Raw genomic sequence first — 17,918 nt, 5'->3', positions numbered from 1 at the left:
ATTTTATCCACTAGGTAGTTTAGTGGGAAGAGGTGCTGATTTCTTTTCTTGATTGGTCAAGATGCAAATTTTAAGGTCTTGTTTGATCTAGGGTCATTCAAATTGTCCTTTTAAATACATTTCATAACATCCTTACAACAATTACCTCTACTATTTATTATTATTATTATTAATGTTATGAATGACTTTTTATTTTTATCTCCATTGTCTTTTACTAGTTACAAATAATTTATATTTATATACAAAAGTATTTAAACTTTATTGATTATCTAATAAAAAAATATATAAAAGAACGCTTTTAAGTTAAGGTGATAATTATTAATGTTATGAAATAGAAAATAAAACTTCATTGTAAAAATTGATATGGATTATAAATGTTATGAAATAGAAACATGTGACTAAAAGAATTTTTTGAACTTTATATATATATATATATTTTTTAATCTCTTTATGTACCTAATTATAATTTATCTTTTTTTTATTAAAAATAAATTTATTATTTTCATATTTAAATATGAACAAAATTTTCTACACCCAAAATGATTCAAGTTTGACAATGTCAGTTTACTTCACTTAATTTTGTTTAATAGTATAATTTACTAACTATTGTAGTATTTATAAAACTTAATGAATTTAGAAGACCTATTATTTTGCAGTATCTTAAAAGACAAAGAAAGAGAGTACTAAACGATAAAAATAATTGAGAGTTTATGTAAAATCGGTACAGTTTTAAACTCGTAATGAAATTGTAAAACTTTAATTTGAAAAAATATTATTTATATATATAATTAATTATTTTATAGCTAACCAATTTAAAAAAATTATATATTTAAATATAAAAATAATAAGTAAATAAGATTATAAAAGAATTATATTTACAAAATTAATTATATTAACTAATTTATTTGAATAAATAATAATTCTTTTTAATTTATAAATATAAATCTGTTTTTTTAACATAAAATCGTAAAATCAATATTATTTATATTCTAGTAAAATTTGATTATCCAATATTTAAAATTATAATAATTTAACTATTTAAAATTAATTAAAATTTATCTAAAATTATAAAATTTTATAAGTCAAACTTTCGAGATTTTATTGAACCTATGTATATTTTTTATAATAAAATAACTCATTTTAAAATTCAAACCCCCAAATAACCGAAAATTGTCTACTTGAAGCCCCCAAATACCTATTAGGTGGATCCCCATATATCTATTTAAAAATAATAATTTGAGGTTTAAACTTGAACATGAGTCTCAAAATTTCTGTTTTTTGTTATTGAGGTTCAATTTTTAACTAAACTATTTAATACTTGAACTTTAATATTTTAAACCAAATATATGGAGAGGTTATGTATCTGACTCATGTAACACTGATTTTTAATAGGCCAAAGTGAAATAAATTGGCAAGTGTACCCCATAAATTGTGCCAATTTGATTTGTTTTCTACCTAGTTTAAGATGTCAAACTAATTCAAAAATCATCTCACTTTTCAAAAAAAAAACAAAGTTAGAATATTTAAAAAACCCTTACAAGATTTCTAAATCTGCATCGCATAAAAGATCTCTCAAGTACATAAACAGTTTAGCAAAATCATAAAAAGATTAGGAAATGAACAACTCTTTTGGGTCTACTCTTTATTGTTTCTATTCATTCACTCATCCTTGATCCTCTTCTCAACTTCCTCCAAATTTTCAATCTCCTTATTGTACATACAAATTCGATAAATACACCTACAAATAAAACAACTTTTAGAATCAAATTGCCAAAATAAAGCTTTCCACATCACAAAACAACACATACCAGTATAAAAGACAAGCTGCAGCACTTAGAAGAACGTTCCTTTGAGCCTTGTATATCTGTATTTGACATCACAATTTCAGAGATCGGTATATCTCATGAACAGTTTTGAAAGAACATCAAAACACAGATTCTAGAAAGTCAATGCTACTGATGATATCGTTTATGGGGAGAATGAGCAATTTGCAAAGATACACCAAATGAAACACAAAACCACAATTGTTTAGGATCAATCATGACTGTATTATACTAATTACCTTCATTTTTATTTGTTTCAATCTCGTGCTTTCAATCAGAATCGAACCTGACCGGACAACTTTCAACACTAAAGATTGAAACTACTACGAAAATGGTTACTTTCACCAATATCCGTTGAATAGAACCTTAATCAATTTCCAAACCCCTAATCCCAAATCCTATCAAATATTCTAGTTCTTGTTTAAGATATAAACTTAAACTATATGACTGAAAAAGAACCAAATAAGCAAGAAAAGTTCAAACAATAAGAAAGGAAACACTAAACCATTCTTATATACCACCTGTAATGCCCTGAACCCGGGTATAGTTACCCATGAGGAAAATATACTACAAATAGCAAACCAAACCATTGAGTCGACATAACCCGGGCCCAAAAGGTACCTATGAAGGTAAGAACAACATTGACTAATGTCCATGAGCCTTACATTTGATCTTATGTATTATAATGTTTGTTCTCTAGATCCATTTGATGTTACTACTAAGTACCAACCAGTGAAACAGACCAGATTTTTCTTATTCACTCTTCAAAGGTATCCAAGAAGCATATATATACACTTGATGGGTATTGAACAGAAAACTCAAATTGTTCAATATTTTTCATGGCAAGTGAAAATAAAGCCTACAAGTTCATGCTAGAGTAATGGGTACTTAGGCATCTAATAGGTCTAGCATCAAAACCTAATCGATTGTAATCGATTGTTCAATCTAGAGGATGAAGGATGGAAGGAGGTTAATTGAATTACCGATTTCTCGTAGCGATCCCTTTCAGCTGTTGTGCATGACTCTCCAGAGCACATCAATCGATGTTCATTTTTCCAGTAGATATCTAGAAAATGAAAGAAGAATCAATAAAGCATCAATCAATAAGAAAACCCAAATCAAAATTTAAGAAAGAAACAGACCCAGAAGCTGGAAAGCGGCAAAGGGAATGATGAACATAGCAGGTTGAAGGATTAGCGAAACCAATGAAACAACACGAGATTTGACGAGTTTAGGCGACGGTAAAGTTAGAAGAATCGCTACGGCAGCCTCCGCTGCCAAGATGTAACCGAGTATCATCCATTGCAAAGCCATATCTATGTATGATTAAGCTTTCTTTCTTTCTATGTGTATTTGAAGATTGAATTTTGATCTTTTTCTTAACAATGAAGATGGAAGAAGGCTCTTTCAGATTAACACCATCTGTCATCCTCACCTTTACTATACTGCTGACTCTATTTTCTTTTATCTATTTTTTAATTCTATTTATTAAATTGACTTGATTATATAAATATATTAATTATTTAACTCTATTCTTATTTTAATTTATTTTGTTATTAATAATCTTTTTTATATAACTTAAGAATTTATTTTTGATGGAAACTATTGGTGAGTACCTTGATAAGTTTTGCACTCTTTTTTAATTAGTTAATTTTAATGTTAAAATAGGACTTATTAAATAAAAGTTAAAGTTAATATAAAAATGGGTTAATTAGGAATTGCAAATTATAAATTCTTGTAAGAGGGAGGATAATTACAAAATAATACAAATTAAAAAATATATATTAGCTTTTACTGAATAAATAATATAATAGAAAATTAGACTAATATCAGTAAGATGGATTTTATTTTCATTGAAATAAATAATTTATAAATTTAATATTAATAATATTTTTTTAAATACATAAAATTCCTAGCACAACTATACTTATACTTCCCATGTTGAGTATACGTCTATTTTATTTTAGAAAAATGATAGGTGGAGTGCCACACAATTTTTTTTTTTTAAAAAATAATAAAATATTATAAAAAATAGTTAGCGTCTCTTTTGATTTTTTTTTCTCTTTCTCTGTAGTTTTCGGGATCTACTGGATCTAGTGCAGGAAGCAAACTAAATACATTAACAGGTATGTCAGATTATCGTGTTGTTCAATAAATTTAAGAAATGTAGACATTTAATTTAGAAATTTCTGAAAAGGATTTAAAAGTGTTTATATAAGTTATAAAGTTGCTTAAACTGGAAACGTTCATGTCATGTTCTCAAAACATCGTTTTCATGTTCTTAAAACAGCGTTGTCGTGTTCTTAAAACAACGCTGTCATGCTAGCAAAACTGCGTTGTCATGTTTCTTAAATTGAAATGTCATTTTATTAAACTAAAATAAGTAACGTAGACATTTGATTTAGAAATTGACAATATGTATGTTTCATTGTCTAGCATTAAATGTATTGAAATTGTTTTTTTTTTTTTTTTTTTTTTTTTTTTAAGTTTTTATGTTTCATTAGTTTAAGACTTTTATGCTATACACAAAACATCGTTGTCATTTTCTCAAAACAGTGTTGTCATGTTCTTTAAACTGAAATGTCATGTTGTATTAAATTGAAATGTCATGTTTATTAAACTGAATGCTATGTTTCTTAAACTGGAATGTCATATTTATTAAATTAGAATGTCATGTTTATTAAACTAAAATAAGAAACGTAGACATTTGATTTAGAAATTGACAATATGTATGTTCAATTGTCTTGCATTAAACATATTGAAGTTTTTTTTTTAAAATTTTTAAGTTTCATTAGCTTAAAGAGCTTATGCCATCTCCAACCCAAATACTTATTCTCAAACCCAAAATACAGTAAACATCTCATCAAACAGTAATTCATCTCCAACCCAAAAACTTAAACTCAAACTTAAACTCAAAAGAATATTATCAGAATACTCCTTTTTATAATAATTTTTATTTTTTTTCAATATTATCTATATATTTATCTAAAATTACAAATTGAACCATAACTTTACAACAACTTATTAATTACTTTTAAATTCTAATTATAAATCAATTATTTATACAACTGCATAAAAAAAAATTAAACATTATTAAATAAATACAAATTACATTTCACAAACAAAAAAAATACAAAAAAACAAACCTATTAAAACATAATTTCCATACATAAAATAGACGATTTATCAATTCTCGGAATTGGTGTATTCCTCTCACAAATGATCAATTAATGCATTACGAAGTTTAATGTGGGCTTCTTTATTTCTTATATTTTCATACCGAGATATGAAATCTTGAAATCGAATGTTTTCATTTATCACCATATAAACAAATTAATGAATGATTAAAATTGTTTTTATTATTTATTATTTTTTATTAATATTATTTATTATTATAAATTTATAATACTTAAAAAATATATAATATAAATATAAATAAATATAAATATAAGTTAATCATATAAACAAATTAAAAAAAAATTATCATGAATTTAACATATAAATAAAGTAAAATATAAATAAATTAAAATATAAATAAATAAAATATGTAAACAAATTAAAATATAAATAAGTTATGTAAATTAATTAGAAACAAACTAAAAGGAATGAAATGAAAGTTTTGAAAACTTTTGAGTATGTGAAAAGTGTTCCTGCAAATTTGGGTTTAGAGGAGAGAGAATTTGCAGAAAAACTCAAAATGCAGTTGAGTTTTTAGGTGGGTTGGATGTCTAAAACCTATTATGGAGATGAGTTTGCAGGTGGATTGGAGATGATCTTATGTCATGTTCTCAAAACAACGTTGTCATGTTCTCAAAACTACGTTGTAATATTGTATTAAATTAGAATGTTATATTTTTTAGACCGAAATATCATATTTATTAAACTGGGATGTAATATATATTAAATTGAAATAAAAAATATAAACATTTGATTTAGAAAATGACAATATGTATGTTCAATTGTCTTACATATTGAATTTTTTTTTTAAGTTTTTAAGTTTCATTATCTTAAGACGATTATGTCATGTTCTCAAAATAACGTTGTCATGTTAAAAAATTGCGTTGTTATGTTTCATTAACTTAAACGCTTTCACGGGTATATGATTTTGTTATTCTTAAATCTTAGATAATATTATGGTCTTTGTAATGAAATTCACGGGTATATGATTAAGACCAATGTTATAAAATATCGAGTTAACTATTATAATTTTACAATTTTACGATTTAAGAGAAATTAACAATAAATAATTTCGATTTTACGATTTTACTTAAAAAAAAATAAATTTATAATTATAAATAAAATATTTATTATTTATTTAAATAAAAATATAATCAATTTTGTAAATATAATTTTTTATAATATAATTTATTATTATTATTTTATAATTAATTTTATATTTAAATAAATATTTAAAATTGGGTAAATATAAAATACTTAATTATATATATATAAATAATATAATAATATATAATTAATATTTTATAATTTAACTTCTAGAATTTAAAGTAAACTCTAAATTTATTATTAATTTCAAATTGAAGAAAATAATATTTAAAATAAAAATTGAAAAAAATATCACTTTTTTGAAATTTATTGATTAATTTCTTAAAATATATAAGGTTTATTATTAAATTCAAACTGATGAAAATATCATTTAAAATAAAAATAGAAAAATTGAAAAATATTATAAAAAATGATTTAACATATATATTTCTATTTGTTTCCTCTTCTTTCCCATAAAATCAATTAAAATTAATCAAAAAACAAAAAGAATATACAAATTGAAAAACAAAAAGAATACACAAATAACAAATAGTTATTTGAAAATCTGTATATTTGATATTTTTATCAAAAATCAGAATTTATTATTTTTTATATAAAATTTATAATTTTATTTTATTAGTTTTTTATAATCTAAATTAATAATTTTTTTATTTAATAATTTAATAAAAACTAATAAATATATTAGATAAATATAAAAAAATATTTTATTTATTTATATTTTAAACATATGTTTTTAAACAAAAAAATTAAATTTTTTATTTTTAATAATAAAAAATATTTAAATTATATTAAAACTAGTAAATAAAATTTTGAAATAAAATTTATAATAAAATTTAAAATATTTATGATAATAATGATTAACTTATTTCTAATAAATTTTAATTAAATTGTTAATAAAATGAAACAAAGTTATTTAAATAATAAAAATAATGATAAAATTGCAGTAAATAAATTTTATATTTATAAAACTATAAAGAAGTGCAAAATATTTATAAACATTAAGAATAAAATAAACAAAAATAGATATTTACTTTAATATAAAATCTTAAAAGCACTTTAGGGATTGTTAAATAAATAAACTAACATAAATTAATAAAAAATAATAAATATATTAGTTAAAGATAAAAAATATTATATTTATTTATATTTTAAAAATATTTGTTATAAACAAAATTTTAAAGTATTTTAATAAAAAAGAAAAAAAAGAAATTGAAAAATAAAATAGAATGATTTGAATAAAAATATTTAAAATGTATTTTTTTGAATACTTTATTTATTATAAGTTTAGTTTTCTTATTATATTTAAAATATTTGTATGTAAGTGAGATATTTTTAAATATATATATTTTTTAATATTTTAATTTTAATTATGAATTTTAACACAACTTTGTTTTCTGTATTTTATAACAATTTCATCAACTTTATTTTAATTTTTAATTAAAATTTATTTTATATGAATTGATATATATATATATATATATATATATATATATATATATATATATATATATATATATATATATATATATATATATATATATATATATATATATATATTATTTTCTTAGAAAATAAAAAAACAAATTAAATAAAAGAAAATACATAAATTCAACTTTATTATATCTTATTATTTTGATAAATATATTCAAATAATTAAATAAATAAAAATTCTAAAATTAATAAATATTTAAAACTGTTATCTATAAAATCATATATAAAATAAAGGTAATAAATTTTAAATATTAGTTTTAATATTTTGCAACAATATTTTATTTAAACAGAGTTTTATATTTTTTATTATTAATTAATTAGTTAATTTAATTAATATTGTTATAAAGAAGTGAAAATTAATTTTTATGAAATTATTTAAAAAGCTGTCATTTTTATATATATAAAATTATCATATTTTATTAGATTTTTAAATCTAAAATATTTTACTATATTTAAAGAAATTTTTTAATAAAAACTAATAAATATATTAGTTAATAAACACTAATAAATATATTAGTTAAATAACATTAAAATATATTTTTTTATCATTTTATAAAAAAAGTTTTAAATTTATTTATATTACAAATAATCTTTTTTAAAACATTTACATCTTCAAAAAACTAAAATATTAAATTATTTAATTTTAATAAAAATAATAAGTAATTTTGGAAATGAAAATTTTAATTAATAAAAAATAATAATAATTTATAATATTTTATTTAATGAAATAGAAGAGAAAATTATATCAAAACTAAATATTATATATTTTAAAAATAAAAAACAATATATTGGTATATATATATATATATTATAAATATTAAAATTTTAAAAACAAAGAATAAAAATAAAAATAAAAATAAACATAATTAATATTTGGATTTTATATTTGTTTGAAATTAATGTATAAATTAATTTTTATTTTGATTAATAAGATTTGTTTTTAATTTAAAATTAAAAAAATATATATTAATTATATTGATTTAAAATATTTAAGAATTATTTATTTTTTAATTTTATATTTTAAATGGGTAATATCTAAATTAAATTGAACATATTAAATAGTTAAAAAAAATTATATATTTATTTTTATATTAAAAATATATTTATTTTTGTAAAGACTAAAAAAATCTACCCTAATTTATAAATTTTAAAATAATTATTTTGAATAAATAAATTTAAAATAATTAAACCAAGGCCAAAGCTTAAATTAAACAAATTAATTGGATAAATTATTGTCAAGAAAGGAAAATAAATAATAATTTGAGATTAATGTTATACAAAATTTATCTCAAATTAATTTTAAAAAAATTAAAAGAAATTAAAATAAATCATTTATGATGGATGTTGTATCAATTTCGTCCAAATAAATTATTTATTTAACTTAAAAGTATACAAAAATTAAATAAATTAGAAAAATATATATCATATTTTTTTTTAATTTTTTTTTATATTTAAAAAATTTTAAAAACCAAACAAAAAAGGTAAAAAAAAATCAATTTCAAATAAACCCTCAAGGTTTAAAAAAACAAATATGTAATTTAGTGTAGCTGAAATCCCGGAGGATCACCGCAACCGGAGCTACAACCTTCATATAGGCCCTGTATTTTCAATCAACGCTCAAGAGTCGCTCACATCGCCTACTACAACGAAGAAGGGTGCATCCACACATCACACGATCATCTAACGCGCGTCCAATGTCGTTAACTGAAACACAAAACACGAAGGAATGCTCCGCCGTAGATAGAACAAAGACGAAACGCCAATGGAGTGTCCCGTGTCCGCCTTTTCGCCAGAAACGATGTCGTTTCATTCTTGGATCTTCGTCTTCGTCGTGACGCTAGAAGGATAAAAACATCAGCCATCTTTAATTTTTTAAAGATGGAACTCTGCCATTTCTTGATCATTTAGCCTCATTCGAAAAGTGAAATGATCACCCTACTTCATTGATCATTTCACTTAGACCTACGATCGCCATGATGGCAACGCGGACAATTGGTCAAAAGAACAACCAAAATAACATTATGGGTGTTTGACTAATTGAAGCCCACTTTATCGATCAACCGACTTAAGGATGTTATAACTAGCCTACCTTGATGAATCTGAAGGAAAGAGATCCACACTCAAGTCCTGAATCAAGAAATTTCATAAATTTGTCATCAAAGCTTCAAAGCTTTTGGATTTTTTGGAAATTTTATAAAAGATATCAAAGCTTGGATCATAGCATCCCCAAAGTTTCCATAAAGTCTTAGGAGTGTTCTCCTATCCTTAGTAAGCTTTCAACCATCCGCTATATCGAATTACCAGTTTGAATTAGAATTTTTACATTTCAATTTTGACATTTGGGTATACTGCATTGTTAATCGATTTCTTGATTGGGAAACGATCTAAGGATCATTTGTGAGCTTTCTGTTGAAGCCAAACACAATCAATCGATCTAAATTAAAAAACGCCAAATTTAAATTTGAAAAATTCAAAATCGGGTTTTCTATTCTTGAGCTAATCCTCAAGAACAACAGCCCCAAAAGCTTCCCAACATGTTTCTAATGATGTTGGGAACCTATTTTGATCCATTCCGATCATGTTTGATTAAAACCAAATTTTTTATAAAAAATGAAAATGTTAAGTTATTGAATTGGTCCAAATGAACAACTAATGTTCATGTTTGGTACCAATCAATCATATGTAAAAAAAGAAGCTTCTGTTAAGCTCCTTACACTTCATTATAGCAAAAAAAAAAAACAAAAACCCAATTTTGGTCTTCAAACTATTTTGAAGATATCAAACATCATCCAGGTCGAATCGAACCTTGAGATGATGGGTTCATGAGAGCTTTGTGAATCTACCCAGACCCTTGGATCAAAGAATCCAAGCCTCAATCAAAATTGCAAAACCTGCAATTTTGATGTTCTTGAGGACCGACATGTCCGACTGAGAAATTCTGGCTAGGATCGAGAGGGTCGACCGATAAATTCTGGCAAGGACTGAGGAATTTCAGTCAGGACTGAGAGATCCAACGAAAAATTTCAGCTAGGACCGAGAGGTTCGACCGAGGAATTTTAGTTAGGACTAAGTGGTCTAACCAAAATTTTTTGACATCCGACCGAGGATTTTCGAACCAAAGACTGAAGAGTCCGACCGAGGATTTTAACCTTAGGATCAGGAGGCTTTAGCACCCAACCGAGAATTCTAACCCCGATCGAGGATCCCCAACCCAGAACCGAGGGTTATAGATCTCGATCGATGAAAACCCAAGAGTGAGGACACCGGTCCTATGGTCTGTTTGGTTGCGTTTTTCAATTTCCAAAATTATTTTTTGTAATTTTGGGATTTCAAACCATTTTCTAAAAATTTCAAAAAAATAGAAAATGTTTTCAAAATACTTTTGGAATATTTCCAAAAAATAATAATTTGATAAAGGCTCGCTTGTGATTTATTTTTATACCCTAATGTCTTTTATACTGACATTCTTCAAGTATATATTCCTCCCTAACCATCACCATCAACAAAATGTACCAACATTTAAATATTGTTGTTACAATATCAAATACACAAAAACTTATGCATGTCTAGGACTCAAAGAATAATTGGTTTAAATAAAACGTTATACAACCAATTTTTAAAAGTCAAGATTTTATAAAGTAGAGACCGTTTTTAAAACGGGTATGAAGTATAAAGCGTGAAAACCCTTTCCCGAGTATCACCAAACTAAGAACCAAACAGAACTAGGGTAAAAAATACGTTTGTACGCATATACCTTTTTATTGATTTTAAAAATAAAAATCATATATTTCAAACAAATAATATTTTAAATTTGTAACCCCTAGGAATCGCTCCCCTTCCGTAACTTAGCATGTGTTGTGGACGCGTGGTAATACGGGGAGAATATCACGGGGAGGCTCGAGGTTCGATGCTTTTCAACCTTAGTTTGCGTGACAAACATCTTTTAAAATAAAATATTTAGTTTTTTAATGATTTTCACAATACCTGGAGCGCTAGAAATTAATTATGTAAAAATAATTAATTCTTGTTCAAAATTCAATAATCTAGGGAGTTAAATAATAATTTAACCAGAACCCGGTTTATATCAATTAGATATAATTAATTAAAAAAATTATTTATTTGAAATCAGAGTCGCCAAATTATTTGATGAAAATCAATAAAATTATACGTGTACAAACATATTTATACTAGAGTTTCTATAAAGGAGTTCATTGTTTGATAACGTTCGGAAAAGGGCTTTCGCGCTATGTTCTTTACGCCCGCCTAAGGACGGTTTGTTTTTATTAAAATAAACAAAGTCTGGCTATGATAAATTCACTTATAACATTTATTTCCTTTAATTAGTAGTCAAGGGGTCCTAAACAAGGATAAGTTTAGATTGTGTAAATAATTGTACAAAATTATTTAGAAGGGCATACCTGCAAGTGAGTTTATATAAAACTAAGTAACAACCCTCGGAAAACTATTTAAAAATGGAGCGGAGATAGAACTCAATATTTTGACTCGGTGCTAGACCGATCTATGACCTATTGTTTTTTAAACTCCAAAAGATAAAACTGTCAACAAAAATATACAGTAGTCAGTTGTGGAGGGACGATCGTCCGAACAACTAGCATAGTCATAATTAAAAAAAGTAAATAAATCAAGAGAAGGTGATGGACGAATGAGAAGTCTAGGATGAAGAGTATTATGAAGATATTCTAATATTATTTCAACTACAGACCAATGAGTGGTGGTATGAGACTCCATGAGTTGCAGACACGCTTGACAACAAATTCTAGTTCAGGTTGAGTATGCGTCAAATATTGGAGAGCCCCAACAATGAAGTGATATGGAAATGGCTCAAAAAGAGTGTCTCCATCATAGAGAGATAAAGATGACCCATGAGAGATTAAAGTATTAAGAGGTTTTGAGTGCTCTGTTAGCTGGGGACTTTAATGTTATTTTTGTCGCACTCATATTGGCTTGGATAAGAATGTCATGGATATATTTTGATTGAGAGAGAAAAATTCCAGAAGTAGATCGATGAGATTCAATCTTGAGAAAATAGTATATTGGACCTAAATCTTTAATAAGGGAAATGTGGTTAAATTGAGAGATGATGGAGAAGATGTGAGAGGAAGAATTTCTAGTGAATGTAATATCATCCACGTAAACAAAAAATAACGATGTAATTTGTGGAGAGTGGTATATGAATAAAGAAGAATCGTTTTTGAATTCTTGAAAACCAATGTAAAGAAGGGAATATTTCAAGATAGTATACCATTCATTGAGATCTTGCTTGAGTCCATATAGTGTTTTGTAAAGTTTGTACACATAAAATAAAGCTAGCTTTTATGGATTTTATGTTAATTAATCATTTAATTGTTGGAATTTTCATTTGTTGGGTTAGCTCTCACTTACTAGATGGATATGTAGATGTGGTTGATACATTAAAGTTGGCTTGCATTGTATTGGACTTATTATATTTGTTTTTCTTGAGGTTTAATTGGTTAATCATGGTGAGAAAGATGTCAACTTATGTCGAGCTAACCAAGTGCAATGTAGATGAAATCTAATATCAACGGTAATAAAAGCCCGGGTCCAGACGGTTTTAATGCTCAATTCTTTAAAGAAAATTGGTCGATTGTGGGTCACGATATTACAGAAGGGGTTCTAAAATTCTTTAAGAACAGGAAGATGCTCAAGCAGTGGAACACCACAGTCTTGACTCTTATACCCAAAATCTCAGTTCCCGAAAAGATTCAAGGTTTCAGACCGATTTCATGCTGCAATGTCGTTTACAAAATAATTTTAAAAATTCTTTTATAAGATTTAAAAATTTCATTGGTAAAATTGTTAGTTTAAATCAATCTACATTCATTCCCGGTTGAACTATCTCACATAATATTCTGCTCATGCAAAACCTCCTCAAAAGTTATGGGAAGAGAAAAATATCTCCGAGAGTGGCTTTCAAAATTGATATAAAAAAGCCATTGATTCTGTTAAATGGGAAATCATTCAGGACTTTATGGTCGTATCGGGGTTTCCCATGATTTTTATTGAATGGATCATGCAATGCGTTTCTACCTATCGTTTGTAGTTAACGTCAATGGTATCCACATAGGCTACTTTAAGGGTGAAAATGGCGTGAGGGAGGGAGATCCCCTATCATCTTACCTTTTTTTCGTCATTATGGCAATCTTTGAGAGCGTCTTTATGACGTTTCGAAAGAATCGACCATACATCTTCCACCCATTATGTTTGGAGGAGGAGATCACCCATTTATGCTTTACTAACGATTTGTTCATTCTCGCGCATGCTGACGTAGATTCCATAAAACTATAAGAGTTACACTAACATTTTTTCTAAGGTTACATGTTTGACTATCAATGAGAACAAGAGCTTGGCATTCTACGGAGGAGTAAAAGAGGAAACGAAAGAAAACATCTACAACATCATGAGAATCGCAGAAGGAAGCTTCCTGGTAAGATACTTAGGAATACCACTCACGACAAAACATATCCAAATCTCGCACTGTAGACCACTAATCGAGAAAGTGAAGAACTCAATTTTCGGATGGGCAACAAAGAAACTTACATACGCGGGAAGAATTGAGCTGGTCAAAAGCGTGATAATGGAAATTATTGGTTACTAGTCGTAGCAACTTGTGCTCCCGAAGAAGGTAATGAAAGAACTTGACGCGCTAATGAGAAACTTCATTTGGGGAAGCAGCGGGAGAGGCGAGAAGAAGGTTAAGTGGACCGCACTTTGCAAACCAAAGGAAGAAGGCGCTGACTGAAGAATTGTGTTGAATGGAATAAATCGTTGACGTATAAGCACATATGAGCCATTGAGAGCAAACAAGAATCACTCTAGATCAAGTGGGTCCACACTCGGTTTATGAAACACGAATCAATCATTTGGACATCCAAAATAAGCGAAGGTCTGGGATGGTCGTTAAGAGAAATTTTTAAGCTAAAAACAATATTGCAAGACTTTTTGATATTAGCTGGAGAGACGACATAAACACACTGTTTTTGGCATGATCCATGGTATGAGGACCAATCGCTAATCAATAAAGAGGAATTCAGAAACGTGAGGATCAGACGAGACTGCCTAACTGCCAAGGTTAGAGACATTTAAGACGGGCTATATAATTCGCTCCTTAGACGAATACCGGTGGGGCAGCGCATTCTCGAGCATATCAGTAACATTTAATTCAACCAAAAAACAGACACACATAGATGGAAAGCCGAGGAAAATGGGAAGATGATTTCAAGCAAAGTGTGGAACACCATCTGTGAGAAGGAGCAAACAGTTGATTGGGCTAATCTGGTCTAGTCGTCAAAGGTTATCCCGAGACACCAATTCATCCTATGACTTGCATTTCCTGAAAGGCTAAATACGAGAGATCGCGTTAGGAAGTACATGGAAATTCCGGATTCAAGTTGTCTGATATGTGAAGGGAATGAAGAAACAACTGATCATCTCTTCTGGAACTGTTCATTTGCCTCGAAATTTTTTGGAATAAATTTGCAAAAAATATGGAGACGACCAAATTTTCGAGAGACTGGAAAGAAATCAAGGAAGTAGTTGTGAAAAAACGAAGGGCAAAAAGTTTAAGTCAAAGATTTTCAAATGCAGATTTGGCTCAACAATTATAATATCTGGTGGGACAGAAACGCGAGGGCATTCTCGAGGAATCAAAGAAGTCTAGAGCAGACCTGAGATGATATTGTAACTGACTGTAGCGCAAACATCCAGACGTAGAGAAGAGCCCCGAAAAACGAACAAAATTGAAATCTCTACAGGAACTGGAAGGTATCATATCCGGAAGTCACTAAAGACACTATTTTTTTAGCGAGATAAACACAATTTAAATTTGTTTGTAATTCCGATTATTGTTTATAATTCATTTGTTTTTAGACCGTAACGAACTTAATTTTCCTAGGCTTGTCTAGGAAAATACAGAAACTCATTTAGTTTTTTCCCATTTTTTGGAATATTAATATAATAACGTTAAGTAATTTAAAAAACAAAATATAAAAAAAATCTAATATGACTTTGATTTGTTTGTGATTGGAGATGGAAGTGGTTGCCTACTCCCATCTATAATGTCAACTAAGCTAAGGTTAGTATTTAATACAAAGATTCATTTTCTTTATGGACTTTCAACACGACATGGTATTACACTAAGAGTGCTGAAAAATATTAATATTTATGATCATGGGAGAACTTAAATTTATTACTTTTGAACTTATTTACCTATTTTACCTATTTTCTTTTATATTTGAGTATTTGCACATCAATACAAATTTGATTTCTGTAATTGAGGGATGATATAAGAACATTATAAGGAAAGGTGGAGAGTGATCCATATATATATATATATTCATCTTCATCTTCGGTTCTGTTATTCATTAAAAAGAAAATAAAAGTCTATTTCTATTTTTATTTTTTCCCTCTTGTTTTGATTGTCTTTAATAGCAATTATTCTTAAAAATATATGTTTTTCTTTCACTTTCTCTTGCTTCAAAATTGGGATATGTCTATTTATGTTTGGTTTTAATTGCTTTCTTCTTTATTTTATAATTGTTTCTTTGGTTAGAGAAGTTGAAGATATTACTAAAAAATTTCAGTACAGTATAATTTATATGTGATCTAAGATCTCTATTTGTGAATATTAAGTTACTTTGTATATCTTCTTTCAGCCCAACTCGAATAAAAAAAATCCAATTTAGGAGGTCTTTCTAACAAGTGATAAAGATAATAAGGACTTTTGACTGAAAAAATCAAACATTCATGATCCCCATTTTCACCATTTAACAGACGAGAGAAGTTGTACGTTTCTTCCCTAAAGGCGCATCATCATGTCCAATAGAAGTAAGATAGATTGCAAATATGAATTAAAATTGATTTTGTTTACATGGATTCTCTTCCACTTTTAGTTGATAGTATCATATGATTGAAGTTCCCATCTCTTGGCTCCTATGGCATCAGTAAGTATACTTTCCATTATTGAAATTTGTTGGTGGTGAGAAATCGGTTTGATTGTGCTAGGGTCTAAAATCAAGGCCTCGGTCCTAGAATAAATTCCAGCAACCTTTCTCGACACCCGGTCTCGGTCCTATGGTGCACATGGGTCAGATTTCTGTTTTGTTGTTTTATTATTTTGTTTTGCTTTCCTTTTCTACTTTACAAACCGAATTCTGTTATTTTCTAGTTATTGTTGTAACCGAATATTTTGGGACAAGGCATCACCTATATAAGACTGATCTTTCTTCCCCAAGAACCCATGAATAGAATGATGAAGATGTGACTTCGCCCCTATTCGTCTATTATTATTATTATGGACTGTTTGGTATAAACCAACAATATTTCTCTTCGCACCCTTGGTTCTTCTATCCCTCCCTCCAAATTCTCTATCAAAACTTTCCGCTGCCCTTTGATTATAGAATTTCCACCGGTCCTAAGATCAAGAACTTGATTCTTGAACCCATAAACACATCTTACGAAACAAGTCGTAACAAATTGCTTGACAATTACTGTTGTTGTTTGTCAAACAAATGAATACAGACACTCTAACCATTGTTACAAAGCTGATGTGAACGGGTCTTGAAAAATTTAGGAGGTTTGCAATGACCTATATGATTTGCGAGTTTTGTTGTTAACATAAGGGACAACAATACGTCTTTATATATGACATTCTGAGGAATACTTAGGTTTAGTTTTCAATTCTCGAACTACGAAACTGTTGTTGATCGATGCACTAAAACAAAGAATTTAACATGAGAGTTTTTGGTATAACAATAAATGTACTCATGTTAATTGATTTTATATATAATTTTGATCATTGTATGATGTATGGTTCTTGCTCGGTTAACAGTTTTTGGTATTAGTTAGACATCATTAGTTACTAATGTAATTTTACATTGGTGTGGAAGTTTTGATTTACCTAATCATGACGACGAAAATACGAATGTAACTGTGATTGTTACAATATTATTAATCAAATAAATTAAAGAGGACGAATAGGGGAGGAAAATTGAGAAAAAATGACGTATCATCACATTATTGACCGAAAAAAGATAAAGAATAAGAAAAGAGAAGAAAAAAAAATTGTTATTGTTTTAGTTAATCAGAAGATTGTACAACGTCATTCTCTTCTAAATTCTCTCTCCCTATAATTTATTTATTTGCAATTTAGTTTTATCCATATTGTTTTTTTTTGTTTTTTTTATAACTATGTACCTAATTTGTGTGGTTTATAAGGTGAATTTGCACTTCTTCATTTTCAAGCACTAATTTCTTTTTTACAATATCCCGTTATTAGAAGTT

At 27.0% G+C, this 17,918-nt stretch overlaps 1 protein-coding gene across 1 annotated transcript; it reads right to left on the bottom strand.

Moving 5' to 3' along the window:
* Positions 1–1,555: 1,555 nt before the first annotated feature.
* On the bottom strand, positions 1,556–3,205 carry LOC124942492. The gene is made up of 4 exons (XM_047483011.1): positions 2,966–3,205; positions 2,807–2,889; positions 1,809–1,864; positions 1,556–1,738 (listed from the first exon to the last, which is right to left on the bottom strand). Exons 1-4 carry the CDS (start codon positions 3,135–3,137, stop codon positions 1,660–1,662), a joined length of 390 nt encoding a protein of 129 aa, XP_047338967.1. The 5' UTR covers positions 3,138–3,205; the 3' UTR covers positions 1,556–1,659.
* Between the last annotated feature and the right edge of the window lie 14,713 nt (positions 3,206–17,918).

This window comes from Impatiens glandulifera, chromosome 6 (genome assembly GCF_907164915.1).
Source record: "Impatiens glandulifera chromosome 6, dImpGla2.1, whole genome shotgun sequence".
NCBI classification, from domain to species: domain Eukaryota; kingdom Viridiplantae; phylum Streptophyta; class Magnoliopsida; order Ericales; family Balsaminaceae; genus Impatiens; species Impatiens glandulifera.
Note: the sequence above shows the minus strand (reverse complement) of the source record. Positions and strands in the feature narration are given on the sequence as shown.